Genomic DNA, 15,143 nt, shown 5'->3' with positions numbered 1-15,143 from the left:
TTGTAATTGCGGGTGATGTTGAGGGACGGTTCTGATCAGCAAAGGGACGCAGTGCGTGGGTGGCGAAGGGCGGCTGCTGGCGCATCGTGAACCGTCAGGAAATCCTGGTCACCAGCTGCTACATATCAGCCGTACCCCCTGGGAAAGGACATCAGGACAACAGCCTGTTAGGGCAAATGAATAATGATCACCAGAAGAATCTCCTGAAGTCCCCTCTCCCCTCCCTGGAGGTGAGGGGGGGGGCGAAAGTTCCATCTACCCAGTCACGTGGTTGGTTTCCCTGCCACCAGCCCCGCCCTCCAAGTCACCTCATTAGCATAAACTCAGGGGCTGTTGGAAGGGGACACATCATTCTCAGAAATCCCAAGGGAACTGGGGCAGGAGCAAATCTACGTTCTTTTTCAACCTGCGCATCACAGCCCAAAGGTGGCAAGGCATCTGCCCCATCCCTGTGTGGACATCGTTGAAGATGTCCAAAGGTGCACTGCCAGGGACTCACCGGCGTTAGGGTTCTGTGTTGGGGACTAGCCCTTCCAGAGCAATTACAGCCGCCCCCCGGTGATCATGGGTGCTTTGTGACCTTGAAAGCACCTTCCCGCTTTGTTTCAACCCAGGTGTGACAACATGTGCATATGTCTTCATTTACTTAAGAATAAGCCATACATCTGTTAACTTTCTTTGCATTAACACTTCATGTTGCCCTGGTCAGTGTGGCTCAGTGAGTTGAGTGTGGTCCCACAGAACCAAAGGCCGCAAGTTCGATTCCTGGTCAGGGCACATGCCTGGGCTGCAGGTTTGGTCCCTGGTGGGTGTGCCTATGGAAGGCCACCAATCAGTGTTTCTCTCTCACATCGCTGTTTCTCTCCCCCTCTCTCTTCCTCCCTTCCCCTCTTTCTAAAAAAATAAAATAAAATAAAAATCCAGAAGCATGTCCTCAGGTGAGGGTAAAAAAAAATGCTTCCTGTTGGTGACTAATAAGTGTTGTACTGCTTGGCACAGGACACCAAATAGAGTCAGATGTAGAAACGCATTAAATTAATTAGATATTAAAATTTTGTGTTAAAACGTTTTTGCTTGTATTTCCTCTATTGTTTAAGTGCTGTTAATGTTGTTTTGGTTATTTCTTGACTTTGGTTAATAAAGAAGTTTGATTTCTAAAGATACTTATAGAAGTGTAAAGAACATCCAAGAAAATAATGGATACTACTTAACTCTTTTTTTAGTAAGGAGCTTACAAATGCAAACTCTGTGTGAAGATATGAAGGCATTTGACGCACACTCCAAGTGTGATGAAGTAATGTAATTAATTTTGCAGTGTTCAGAGCCCTCTTAAAACGGAAGCGCTGCCAAAGCGCCACGTTCGGAGATGGGCTCTGAGAGGAGTTAGGGAAAAGGGGGGAGGAGTTCACGGGACGCACTGTTTGGGTTGAATTGTTACACAACAGGTGAGAAATTAAGTTACTTGGTGGAGCCATACAAAACACATGCCCAGCATTGGTGGACAGGCCTGTGTAATTGTTGCTATGGGAACTACAGTCTCATTTCTTGACATATGTTAGACTTTTCTGCAGCAAAATTCATTTACCCTGATTTTTGTGGTATAATTTTGTTCCTTTGTTTAAAACAAAACGTTGAATACATTTAGGAGATAATACTATCGTTCAAAAGATAGCAACGCACCGGTTTCTGCTCGTTGGAATACCACAATTAACTTTTAAAAGCTGATATCTCGATGAACTTCTTGCTTGAATTATTCTTTTATACCGTGCAAGGCTCCAGCCTGTGCTGGGAGTCGATGACAACTAATAACTATTGTGTGTCACCAGCCTGTCACTTATTTATAAATACCTAAAACATTGTAATGTTAAGATAGTTCATGTGAATAAATATTTTAGGGTTAACCATCCTCAATTATTAGTCTCTCTGCACTACTTCATTTTAATATTTAAACTCATGATAAAATTGAGAAACAAATTTGGGTCAGATTTTTGTTATATTGGTAACGGAGCCTCTGCTGCTGGGGATTCTTACAATCGAACCAACTCCCAGTTGCGGGAAACGTCGCAGACTGGGGTTCGCTTCCACGCCGTCCCCTGGAAACCGGCGGGAGGCCGCTCTGCAGGGAATCGAAATGCGTGCCAACATTTCTTTCATTGACCCTGGTTCAGTCTTTTATTTTCATACTTTTAAAATGATCCTGTGACATTGTATACATGGGAAAATAGTTAATATCCCTTATGACTTTTCTGAGTTTCAAAAGGTGGGTGCAAAGCACCGAGTTTCTTGACATTTTGAATATGAAAGGGAGCTTGTTTATTAATTTTACCACAGCAATCCTTGAACTGCTAGTAAGCAGAATGTAACGGCAAACCTGAAGAAGGGCCAATCGGCTTACTTAACGACTGGCACCTCCCATTCAGCCGGCGGAGCAAGCGCGCAGGGAAACGCCTTTATAGGAAGGAGGCGGGACAGGAAGTCACAGCAGCAGAAAGCTGAATCCTCATTGGAGAATAGTAGGAGTCCTCTCATTGGCTGAGCTGCAGCGTGCCAATGGCTGGGTTTGTTGCTTGGATAGGAGAAAAGCTTCCCTCCGCCTGTAGGCGGTGCATTGGCCACTCCTCAAGTCGGAGTGAGGAACACAGCGCTCTGGGGCCGAGGGCGCCCCCTGCAGGTGGCCGAAGTCAGGGCTGTGGATCCTTTATTCGCTTTCACGGACCTGAGACGCGCGCTCCTACGTGCATCACGGATTTTCATGGGGAGAGCGACACAGGAGCATTTTAAAGAAGTTAATTTTCTGTTACTAAGGTTCCTACGTGCTTTTTCAAAGTAGATCGCCCTGGGAAGGTGCTTGAGTTGTGCTCCCACAGCTTTTTCTCCCCCGTTCTCATGCTCGCCCCCTCCAGCTCTGTGAGCCTGGCACGTGGCCTGGGGAGAACGGGGAGTCGGCCCCCATGGGCCCACGTGATGACGGCAGCGAGCGGGTAAAGGTTAACTTTTAATGCCCAGTTTCCTGATTCCAGCAGGAATGGAAGGGGATATCAGAGCGTTCCCACCTAATCAGTAAAGTGGTTCTGGACGGGGGTGCTCAGCGGTGTCTGACGGGCCTCCGGGAATGAAGGTCACCGCTGCACAGGACACTGGGTTGTCGCCGCCTTGTGATGAGATCTTGCTCCGCGGCGCTGGGCACGCTACTAAACAGGACACATGCTGAACTGTTTTCCTCACCAAGGAGTAACAGTTATCCAGCAGGACATTAATACATTGGAAAAAATCTCTATCTCATTAAGAGATACATTTCCAATTCAATTTTAATGTTTATGTTCATTCATCAATATATAATACATTTATATTTTAGAGTCAATTATGCACCTCTAAGGGTAATGATAATTGAGTCAAGTAGAAATTTGTTTATCATTTAGAATTTTTATGTCACGAAATTTAAAAAATACATCTGGATTGTATACACATGTATGCATGCATATGTATGAATGTGTAGATGCGGAGAAAGAGAGGAATCTTTTAAACCTAAACGTAGTGACAGGTCCAATTCTGTGGAGGAAAGAGGAACAGAAGTTAAGACTTGAAGGACAAAAATGAACGCTGTCTGCCTGGGTCAGCAAGGACGGTGTGAGCCTGGGAGGAAAGAGCTGGAAGGTGGGGCCCGGGCGGGCAGCCTCCTGCCTCTCAGGACAGAGGGTTCCGCTGGCCCTGGCCAGGCCAAGCCCACCCGCCTGCTTCCCCAGCTCAGGCCAGGCCTGTCTGGGAGGCACAGCGCAGGGCTAGCAGCCATCGCACTGGGCACTCACGTCTGGGTCTAGTTTCTACAGCATCTCCTTGTTGGCATGTTGTCCCTAGGCCCTGCAGGGCCTGGGACATTCTCACAGGAGCCCAGGGTGGCGGGGGGCTGGGGGCTTTGGGGGGTGTCTCCCCACATCGACATTTGTGATTTCAGGTCAGTCATGTGAAATGAGCCCAGAGTGTGGACACCACATGCTCAGCGAACATGGCAGATCTGGCCCACACCCTCGGAGCCAGGCCACGCATGTGGCACAGCCATGCATGTGTTGCTCTGTGTCGAGTCAGTCTTCATCGAGCCTTGACAGAACGACCATGGAGGGAGACAGCGTAGATTTAGAAACCATGGCAGCTTTTGAAGCTTTTTCTTGTGCCCACATCGGTGTGAGGACAGTAAACAGCCTGATCCCCCATGTGTGCACCATTCAGAAAAAGACAGACACACAGGACTGTTCGCAGGACCTGGCGGGCGTGGCACACAGGCCTGCCTTGCGCCCTGAGCTGAAGGTCAGGGCCGGGGAGCCCTCCTGTCATCGGCTTATTCCGAGCGGATGATGCATGACTTGAACTTTTGAAAAATTGAATAGTTTTGAAGGATCATGAAACTCACATTAATTTTTTTAATGCGGTCACCAGGAGGCCAGCCTGGGCTGGGACTGGGTCCCGCCCACCTGCTCCCCACTCTGGGGCAGGAGAGGCAGTCACGCCAGGCAGACGGGGACGCTTGGCATCACCCGCATCTTGACTCGAACCCTGTGCTTTCCCCGCGACAGCTCTTGGATGCTACTCTGCAGAGAAGTGGGGGTCGCTGGGGGTCGGGGGTCAGTCTTCCTGTGGCCTGGCCACTGGCAGCCTCCGCGGCTTCCCTGGGAGTTTCGTGCTGTTCCGGGTGCTGTCAGGCAGCTCATGTTGACATTTTTATCTTGTGCAGCAGACAAGGGCTGTTCACAGACACCCACAGCTTTGATGAAATCAATGTCCTGTGTCGCCTGCGGCTTCTCCTAAGGAGCAGCCACACGGCGCAGCGCGGTCAGTGCGGCTGGACGCTGAGTGAGAGCTGGAGGGAGGCAGGGTTTCGATCAGAAATTCCTGTAAGTGTAGTTGAACACTGGCAATAAAGAAACACACCAGAAGTCACCTATTTGCACCCAGTAATGGCAGGCTCTGTCCAACCTGATCCAGTCTCATTTGTCTTTGAGACGTTTTCTGCCAAGTGTTTGCTGTGTTTTCTGCGAGGTTTTCCCTGGCAGACGCCCTTGGGCCTCAGGTAGCACATGGGTCGCTCTGGCCCCCTGGAAGGGCTGCAGCCTCCGGGCTCCGTGCTGTCACGCTGGCCGGGCAGACGGACCCTCCCGCCCCCATTCGCCCTCTGGCGAGGTGACGTCTCTCCGTGCTTACACCTCAGCCTGCCTGTTTTCCTCCCGCTGAGTTTTGAGGGATCTTTATAGATTCTGGGCGCATAAAGCCTTGACGGACAAGTGACTGCAAATGTGCCCCCGCCTGCGGCTTGTCCTTCGCTCCCCCACAGTCGCCCTTGCAGAAGCCGACTTCCATGGCCGACATCTTAGATCATGCTCATCCTTTTCTGGGAGACGTTCCGGTAGGGATTTTAGACGTCCCCCAAAGCGGGCAATGTCACCTTGGTCGGTGGACACTCAGAGTGACTCTAGTGTGCGTTGCAGCCTTCGGGAGGCGGTGTGTTGGGTGCAGAAGTTTGCGGGACCCAGGCCCAGCCGGCAGGAGTGGCCGTCGAGAGGGTACTGGGTGCCTCTCTGAATGGCTGATGTCCCTGTGTGTAACATGAACACAAACCTGGGGCTGCAGACCACACTCCCGGTTCCACCGCAGAAGCGCTGTTTTCTCACGTGGGAAACGGGGAGGTGACAGCTGCCTCCTGAGGACAGTGGTGAAGATCACGTAACTTCACGGGTTGGGTTGGGTGGGGCTGGTCCCAACGGACAGGGCGGCCCTGGAGGCTGGGACCCTGCAGGCATGGAGCTCAGGGAGAAGATGGAGGATTAAGTCAGAGCGACGGAGCAGGGGACACGAGCCGCTCAGACGTGTCCCCATCCCGCAGCCCTCCTGCTCCCCACGGTTTCACCTGCAGAAGCACTCTATGAAGGAGCGAGTGTGTGGGCACCTGTGTGGATGGTCACCCCGGGGGCAGGCGGGCCGGCTCGGAGAGATGGCGCAGCATTTCGTCCCCCACTGCCCTGCCTTTATTTGACATGCTTTTGAACCATTCTTTATTGTCGTTGACACTAGATTTGTACTGTAATGGCATTGTTTCCTTTGGTAACTTTTTAGTTTTTAAAGGGGTGTGGTCATCGCGCAGAAGATGGGGGAGCTGGGAAGTGAGAGGAAGGAGGGGCTGACCCGCAGTGGCCCTGACACCTGGGGGGGCCCCTGCTGGTTCTGTCCTGGGTGCTGGGTGGCGGCCGCTCCCGCTCCTCATTCCTGGTGACGCTGACAAGCCAGGGGCATTGAGGCTGTCTGCTTCTAACCCTCTGCATCTCAGCCTCCCTACACGCTGCCGGGACCTGGTGTTTCTGTGCATTTATGTGGATAAATGCACATGTGTGAACCGGATGCGCGTGTAAGTGCCCCTTCGCAGATTTCTAACATTAATGAGGGCGAGTGGGGCACACTGGTCTCCAACGAGTGTTTCCATTGCATTGTCAAAAAGATCTATTTTAGTGAACCTCATAAAAGTCTACTTTATTCCTTTTTAACACATTTTTATTTGGAAATAATTTCAGACGTAAGGACATTTTAAGACAAAAGTGTAGCGAGAGCACTGGTCCCCTCAGCCAGGCTGGCCCATCAAGGCTTTGTCCCGCTTTGTCCCCCCACCCCGGCCCCGTTTGTGCCCTCCCTCTCCGCGTGTGGTCTGTTTTTTGTGCACTGTGACACCAAGTTGCATAGATCGTTGTGCTTTATCTCAGCATTCTTCCGTGTTTTCCCTAAGAATGTGGACAGTCCCTTCATATTCACAGGACAGGCACCGCCTTTAGATTTAACATCGATAATGTGTTCACTATGCACAGTCCAGTTTCGGCAGTTGACCCAAAATGTCTTTTATGCATTTTTCCCTTTTAGCGCACAGACTGCAGTTCAGGGCCAGACATTGCACCTCGTTGCCATGTCCTATAGTTCGGTCATGTGACCACTTTTACTCTCGTAATGCATTTCAGTGTGGACACATTGTGCCGTGTAACCCTCCCCCACCACGGACACAAGTGGCTTTGTTCTTTCTGCAATAACCACGATAGCAACAGTCAGCCTGGCAAGCTTGTCGTTTTGAATACAGGCAGCTGCTTACGATGAGTCCTCGGGTGTGACTCTGACAGATGCCGTTTACGAACTCAGACTTCTACAATTTTTGAGGTTCCCACTGTTTCTGTTAAAACTCCAAGATGACGGTGAGGTTGAACACTCTCACATCATCTTATTAAATACCAGTGCTTGCATGATGATCACGTATTATTTCTGAAATCACCCTTTCCTATTATTTCCCCATTTTCAAAGTTGTCCTGTTCTTTTTTTTTAAAAGGCTTTATTTATTTATTTGTAGACACAGGGGAAGGGACAGAGAGAGAGGGAGGGAAACGGGGAAGTGTGGCTGCCTCTCCTGCGCCCCCTACTGGGAACTTGGCCGGCAACCCAGGCACATGCCCTGACTGGGAATCGAACCAGAAACCCTTTGGTTCGCAGGGCAGGGTGCAGTCCGCTGAGCCACACCAACCAGGGCTGGGTTGTGCTGTTCTAATCCTTTTCATATTAAAGGCTCGCTAAATGGCTGTCTACCAATTCCTTTGGATTTTCTAATTAGATAATGTATCAGTCAGTTCTGATTTTATTTTTCCTTTCCAATACTTTTATTTGTATTTTTGGTCTTATTGCATGGTTTAGGATCACTAGCAGGCTGTTCAGTACTAAAATATCATGAATGTCCTTGTTTTATTTTTTGGCATTGTGTCATACTGATATTTTATTTAAAAATTTTTTGTCGACACTATTACATATGTCCCCCATTTCCCTCCTTTCTTTCTCCCCTTCCTTGTCTTATTTTTGACTCTAATAAAAATGACTTCAATCACAGCATGATTGTTTGCCATAGAGCTACAAGAAGTTGGTTAAATACTTATTCAGCACCTGTATAAATACATTTCTTCCCCTTCTTTAAAACCTCTTGAAAAAAATAATAGATACCCTGATATTGAACCATTTCGGTTCAGAGTTTTGTATTGTTTTCATACGCCGCTCGATTCCGTTTGCTCGTTGTCTGTCGGGAATTTCTGCGTTTTCATTGCTGTGGTGGAGCGTTTCCCTCCCTTGGTTCCTCTTCCTCCACGACGAGGATCCCGCGGTCCTCCCGCGGGGACACGCCATGCCCTTCAGTCCCAGAGGGTCATCTGTGTAACCGGGGCCCGCAGCGGCCCCCCGCACGGAGCTCACCACCCACCCCACCCCCGCCCTTGTTTGCCACGGGCTCCCCCGTGGCCCCTTCGCGTTCACGTTCCTCTCGCTGCTGCCTGTCTTCTAAAGAGTGTCTTTGTTAACATCTGCGAGTGGGAAAGCTTTTAGCCTCCTTGGGTGGCTAAAAATATGCTTATTCCCACATAAAATCCAATTTTACTGAGCACTGGAACCTACGTTCCCAGTCCTTTCCCCTCAGAACCGCTCGGCGCAGGTAACGGAGTCTCTCCCGCCGCCGGTCTTCCCTCGGGGCTCCGTCTCCCGCCCCCGGCGCGCGCCGCGGCTCAGTGCAGGGACGGCGGGGGCGGGGGGCTGGCCTGCCTCCCCCGCCCACGCCCCCGCGTCCTCCCCGGGCCCCTCCAAGCTCCCGCTGCTTCTCTGCCTTTAGCTTTGGGAATTTTTCTTCCGTCGGTTCTTTCTTCCTCCCTCAATTCCGTCTGGTTTTCCTTCTAAGAGCCTGTCAGAAAGACACCGGACGCCGTCCGGCCCCCGGACGTCCCTGCCTGTCGCATCCCTGCGTCCTGCGCGGCCTCCTCACGGACTCCCGCGCGTCTGGCGCCCCCGCCCGGCGTCAGCGTGGCCCCCACCCTCGTCCACGCGCGCCCGCTTCGCACGCCGCTGTTTCCCCCCCTGTCGCGGGCGTGAGGACGGCCGTTCCGGGCCCTCCCACGACCACCCTGGTGTGACGAGTGCTGTGTCTGTCGCGTTGCTTGACCGTGACTTCCGCAAGTGCCAAAGGACCGCCGGTCACCCGTCCGTCTCTGAGATCCTGGCCTGGTGCGGGTGTGGTTTCTGACGACACCACAACGACCTGTCGCGAGCAGTTTAAGTGACTTTAAATCGGCGGCACCGGTGTGTGCCGGTGGCCTCCCGTGTGGGGACAGCTCTCGGCACCCGTCTTGGGCGGCGTTTGCGGATGGGGCCCCTGAGCTGCCTCCCCACCCCGGGCGCCGGTGGTTCAGTCCGGGGGGCAAATCCTGAGCGCACGTCCGACTTCACCGTCCGACAGCGGCTGCCGACGCCGGGACCGGGCGGGCCGCGCTCTGCCAGGCGGCGGCTCGGGGAGGGCGCCGCCCCTGGGGAGGGCCTCGCGGCGGGAAAGGGCCCGCCCGCCCCCTGCGGAGCGTCAGGACGGCGGGGGGCGGTGCCTCTGGGCCCCGGGGGGCGGCCTGCCGGCCGGACCCGCCCCGCCGTCTGCTCCAGGTCCGCGGCCGACCCTCCGGCGTGCACAGCGCAGCCGTGGCGCCTCGGAGGGAAACACCTGATTCGCCCGCGGACGCCGTTCGTGCCGACGCCGAGCTGCTGGGGGCCTTTCGAATCCAATCAGGTTTCCTCCTCCTGTTCCGCGCGTGGCGTCTGCGGCAGCACGTGGCCCGCGGTCACACGTTGCTACGGAAACCCCTGTAATCACTGCGCACAGCCGTGTTCCCGGAGGGCTCTTCCTCCCCATTCCAAACCGCGCCCCCTAATCTCCAGCCTTGTTTTTTATGCCCTGTATTTGGTCTAAGTTCTTCCTGCTGAGGAAATACCTGGCTCCAGTAACTGGCTGAGAGTCGGCGCGCACGGCCTCTTTCACGGGGGGCGGGGGTTTCGCGCGTGTCTGTGTGTGACTGTGTGCCTGTCTGCGTATTTCTGTGTGTCTCTTGTGCGTGTCGTCTGTGTGTCTCTGTGTGTCCCTTGTGTCCGTCTGTGTGTGTCCGTCTCTCGTGCACGGGCCTGTGTGTGTGGCTTACTTCCTGCCGTTTCCGTATTTTGGGCACTTTCTTCCCTTCTTCGGCAGCACCACCCTGTCTAGTTTAAAGTGGTGATTTGGTGATACCACATTGGAAAAAAGATGGGAGGATTGCAGATAAAATTTCTTTTTGGTGTAAGTTAGGGCGCGTCTAATAATATGCGTTGACTTCATTGAAACCAGAGGAGTCTCCGTGGGGGTGGAATGGCCGCGTGGCTGTCCGGCAGGAGCCGGCGTCGCAGCGGGGGGCAGAAGTGCCGCGGTCCCCACGCGCGTGCCACATCTGTTCTGTGACAGACGTCACGGGAAGGGCTGTTGTATACCTGACTTTCCAGAAAGGGTAGTGTGTCCTCGTGCCGTTTGTCCGGCGCGGGGCGGGCCCGCTGGGGCGGGACGGGACCCCTCTGGACGGAGGCCCGTCCTCCTGCAGAGCGGGGTGTCCTGCGCGGCCCACCCTCACCCCTTTCAAACGCGTCTGTTCGTGCTCTGAGACTGGCCCTTCAATTCACCCAATTTCAGTGATTCTTACAACACTGGATAGTTTAATATTGTTCAAAATGCACGTAGTACCGAAGTGCTGTTTATTATCTTTTTAGTCATTAATTAAAATGTTAAGCAAAATATGGAGTAACTTATCTGGTGCACACTATTACACATTGCAGGTTCACGGCAATATAGTGATTATGAAACAATTCGGATATGAAGCTGTAAGTGCCTGATGCTGATAATTGGGTTTTGCACACAGCCCGTCGCCACCTGTTGGTTTTAAAGTGCATTCTCTCAGTGAAACTTGGTCACACTGTCAGTTGTTTTTCTGGAATCTGTCTTACATCCTACACCACATCACAATTTTCCAAAACCTCTGTTTACAAAATACATTTGTTACTGTTTTCAACATGACCATCCACTCTAAAAAGGTATAATGAGTTTTCTTGTTCAGTTTCTTTATTAATGATTTTTGACACCGCGGACGTGACTGTGGGCTGGTGTCTGAGCCTCGCCGGCTGTGGGCTGCCTCGCTGAACGTGGCCCAGCTCAGCTCCCGCCCGGACCGTCTCCCGGGCTCAGGGACGCACCTCTGTTACTTGGGGACGCGTGTGCAGATGGAAGAGCAAACGCTGACGGGCATCTTCGGCTGACAACAGCATCTGGACGTGGCTGTCAAACCAGGCCTCCCGCTCTGACGCTGGGCGCACGCAGTGGGGCGGACCCGGGGTGCTGAGCTTGGTTGCCGCCCCAACTCGCACCTCTGTTTTGTGGGTGAGGACGCTGATTCCGACCGGAGCGTCCCCATCGCTACCACCTCCCGTCCCTGCGTCCCAGGCAGCCGGGACTTCGGGGGAAGCTAGCGCCATGGCTTCGCGTTCCTGCTGTGCACTGACCTGACTCAAGCCTTTGAAAACGAAGGGAGCCTGAGAGAACAACATTTCCCTTCTCTTCTGCGGCAGCATCTGGAAGTCACACCGTCTCCCCAGAAGGGATAAGACCTCTCTAGGGGGATGGGTGGCCCTCCTCCCCTCCTGGAGTGCCGTTGGCTCTGAAGGAGCTGTGGTCACAGGGCGCAGGGGAGGTGTGGAGCTCAGGCAAGTCATCGGCATTTCGAACATGACTGGGCCACGAGGTGGTGTCTACGCTAGTCTTGTGTGCGTCATCAGACGTTGACAACCGACTGCGAAGGCCGGTGGGTGAGATCCCCCATTCTCACCCCTTCCTGCCTCATTCCGGCCTGGCCCGCAGGCTTCATAGCCATCGCCTGGCCCGGGAGAAGGCGGCTGAGCGGCCCCAGGACCCCCAGGTGCAGGAGACACAGGGCAGCGCCACTGGAGAAGGCGGGTCAGAGGCTGATTTCTGCGGCTGATCATGAGATGCCTGTGATGCTTTCATTACATCGATAATGATGGAGTGATGAGTTACAAAGGAGTCAGTAATTATGGAGTGAACGTCACAAAGGAACCCGACAGAACCAGATGGAATCGAATCAGCTGCACGCCCTCGTGTGTGGCCCTGCGGAGTTCCCGTCAGCCTCTGGCACTGAAGAAGACGGGGCAGTAGGTCATCCAATGGAAGACACGTGGACCCATGGACTGACTCCCTGAGAAACCAGGCTGAAGGGGTGGCATTTGGCCTTGGAGGCTGGGAAAACACTGAATTTAAGGTGCGTTAGTGAATGTGCTTCGTACCTGTAGTAAAATGGCTATTTAAGACCCAATGATGAGGCCTTGTGGTGTGTTGGCAGACACGTCCGTGGGCCAGGAGCCGTGCCAGAAGATGCCATTGTCTGAACTCAGTGGCTCGTGGTTCAGACAATGGCGCTCATGGAAGCCAGGAAGGAAGGGATCAGCTTGGACACACACACGAGAGTAAACCCACCTAAGCTGTTGAAAAACCACTGCGGTGAAGTCAGCATGTGCCTGACAAATAAAGAAAACACGTGTGCAGTGGACACGTGGTCCAGAACATAGAAAGAGGTACCAGCGAGCAATTTAAAATTTATCCCCCAAAAAGCCAATGTGTGGAACAGGCAATTGACACAAATACGTTTAACTAAGATTCATATTAAAAGACCCTTAAACTTCATGAACACACTGAGAACTGCTTTTCAGCACAAACATTTGGTAACACGGGACGCATCAATGGGCAGAATGTTTTGGCAGCCTTTTGGGCCAAGAACATGTGTATCCTGTGACCCAGCGATTCCGATCTCAGAGGCCTGTCTGCAGAGTCGCTGGGAGGCATGTAGGATGGGTGCAGAACGGCCAGGAGTCGGAGAAGCTGGGAAAAGCCCAAATAAGTGCCTGACAGTGGGGGGTTTGCAGGGCTGACGACGGGGTCCAAGGCAGAGCTCTCTCTCTGCGGGGGTGGGGAGAGTCCTCAGCACGCTTCCGGGGTCCAAGGCAGAGCTCTCTCTGTGCGGGGGTGGGGGGAGTCCTCAGCACGCTTCGTGCGGGTGGCAGCAGAGCCGCTGTCCGGGGCGGGCGTGTGGGCCGTGACAGACACCCGATTGGAGGGGCCGTCACACAGCTGTGTGCTCGCTGGTCCCTGGAAACCAAGCTTGCTCTCCAGTCCGTGGATCCACCTTATAATCCACATTTGCTGACAGAGCTTGTGCAAACAAAACCCAGGTGATTTCTTACCTTTCTAGGAGGCACGTTGGAAAATAAGTAGGTGGCACTTAGTGACATGGGGTCGCACAGGTGCTCGGTCAGAGACTTCGGCGACAAAACAAGGCTTTCAGAACATGGCACGCAACGCGCCCCTCTTCCACCCTTCGTGAAAATTAGCATAGCCAGACTGTAGCTTTGGGGGGGTGCGGGAAGTGTGTGTTTTAGGGTGTTGTAGCTCAGCGAGAAGGAAAGGGTGGTATGCATTCCCAGCGTGATGTCGCAAACAAGTGTCTCCAAAACCTCCCGTTCCTGGTTCCTCTCTCTCCTCCCGGGAGGCGGGCGGGAGGGCGGTGGTGATTTCTGGCATTAACAGGCAGTGAACAAAAGGGGCTGAGAATTTCATAATTTATCAAAGTGTCTGGACTGCCGCCTCTTTGTTTTTTTAAAGCCACACCCAGCTTTCTCTGGGCGTGGCCTCCGTCGGGGTTAACCCTGGGTTAACCCTGGGTCTGCGCGGCTGTGCCTTGGGCCCTGCGGGGTCCCTTGCGAAACGAGTCTCCGTTTGCATGTTTGGACCTACCAAGGTGCACAAGGAATCATCAGCCTTGATTTGAGGACAGTTTTATTGTTTCTATTGGATTGAACATTTGAAGTCAGGATGTCTACTTTGAGGTATTTTTCACGATGCGTATGTTATTTGTTATCCCTGCTCTTGATGGATTTAATCGTTGCCCAGAGTCATGTTTTTGATGCCTGTGCATGTTTCCCAATGCGGGAGATTGTTGATCCTTTTTTAATCATCTTTTCGGCATTTCTGTTTATTCCCCATCCTAGGCCTTCCCACGGTCTGAGGCGTGGCCGTAGCTGCCCGTGACCCAGCGGCTGCCAGTGACTATCCCCGGCCTGCGGCCCTTGGCCCGCGCCCCTCAGCAGCATGGGGACCGCTCAGGTAGGCTGTTCCTGCGGGGGTCGCGGGGGTCGCCGCGCTGGGGGAGCCCGTGACCGCAGCGTGAAGCGCGGTGGGGAGCACTCGGGGTGGCTTCCGTGGGCAGGGGGTCGTGTGTTGGTCGCTGTGACTCAGGTCATGGGGCCGGGACCCCGGGAATCCCAGGGGGTGTCCCAGGTGGCGGTGCCGCCCGGGCTGCAGGGACCGAATCCACTGCCGCCCCGACCGAGCCTCGCTTCTCCAGCCCAGCAGGCCAGTGTCTGGGGTTTGAAATGTTCTCAGAGATGTGAATTTAAACATCACATCACCGTTGAAAGGCCACCACAGGCAGGCCCCTCCAGTGCAGCCTCCCAGTTCTCAGGCGGCCCGGGCGGCCTGGCCGCATGCTCTCCTTCTCTCTAAGGGACGGCGTCTGGAAACTTGAGTGGTTCTGCGGCGGTTTGGAGGCCCCGGCCTCCCTGGTCCTGTGTCTGGCCAGTTTGCCCACGGACCCAGCTGAAGATGCACCCGGCCGTGTCTTGGGGGTCCTCATGTATGAGCCTCTTTCACATTTTATTTTTTATTATTATTTTCAATTACAGTTTATATTCAGTATTATTTTGTACTCATCTCAGGCGAACGTGCAAGATTTTTAGCTGCACTTGGAGCAGGTTCCCACGGACCCTGGGTTTGCTGCCAGGGAACTTGGCGCTGTGACTCTGCGCAGTCTTGAACGAATTAGAGAGAGCTAAGAGAGCAAGTATGTTTATGAGTGCGGCTTTCGTTTTACGTGCACTGGTTTAAACTGTTCTCCCTCTCTTGGCCAGTTGTTCATCTGTTGGCTTTTCATACATTGCACTGGGCTCGTTCATGGTCCTAACTTGAACATGTATGCATGTGTGACTTGAGTGTAGTAAACGCAGACTTTTTCCACTGCATTTGAGGCCTTTTATTTTGGGTCTGACCACGTTTCCTTCCTGTAAAGGGTGCCTGCCCCGATCTAGCCTTATAACAGAATAAACACCTAGATTTTAAACATTCTGTAAGGACAAAACAGAACAGCAACAGACCGCTGTGAGGTTCTGGAGAACGTTTCCTCTGGTCTCGA

The 15,143-nt window shown here is 53.2% G+C and overlaps 1 protein-coding gene across 1 annotated transcript in view; it reads left to right on the top strand.

The window, feature by feature from the left end:
• The first annotated feature begins 4,110 nt into the window (after nucleotides 1-4,110).
• DLGAP2 (DLG associated protein 2) overlaps nucleotides 4,111-15,143 on the top strand; it is a 190,724-nt gene continuing 179,691 nt past the window's right edge. The window contains exons 1-4 of the mRNA XM_054565854.1: nucleotides 4,111-4,302; nucleotides 5,324-5,395; nucleotides 9,478-9,677; nucleotides 11,744-11,839. Coding sequence (XP_054421829.1) covers nucleotides 4,111-4,302; nucleotides 5,324-5,395; nucleotides 9,478-9,677; nucleotides 11,744-11,839 — 560 coding nt within the window. The remainder of the gene's footprint in view (nucleotides 4,303-5,323; nucleotides 5,396-9,477; nucleotides 9,678-11,743; nucleotides 11,840-15,143) is intronic.

Source organism: Pteronotus mesoamericanus, unplaced genomic scaffold (genome assembly GCF_021234165.1).
Source record: "Pteronotus mesoamericanus isolate MK-2021 breed Mesoamerican mustached bat unplaced genomic scaffold, CSHL_Meso_final contig_169, whole genome shotgun sequence".
Classification (NCBI taxonomy): domain Eukaryota; kingdom Metazoa; phylum Chordata; class Mammalia; order Chiroptera; family Mormoopidae; genus Pteronotus; species Pteronotus mesoamericanus.
The sequence above is the reverse complement of the archived record's forward strand: the minus strand, read 5'-3'. Positions and strand labels throughout refer to the sequence as shown.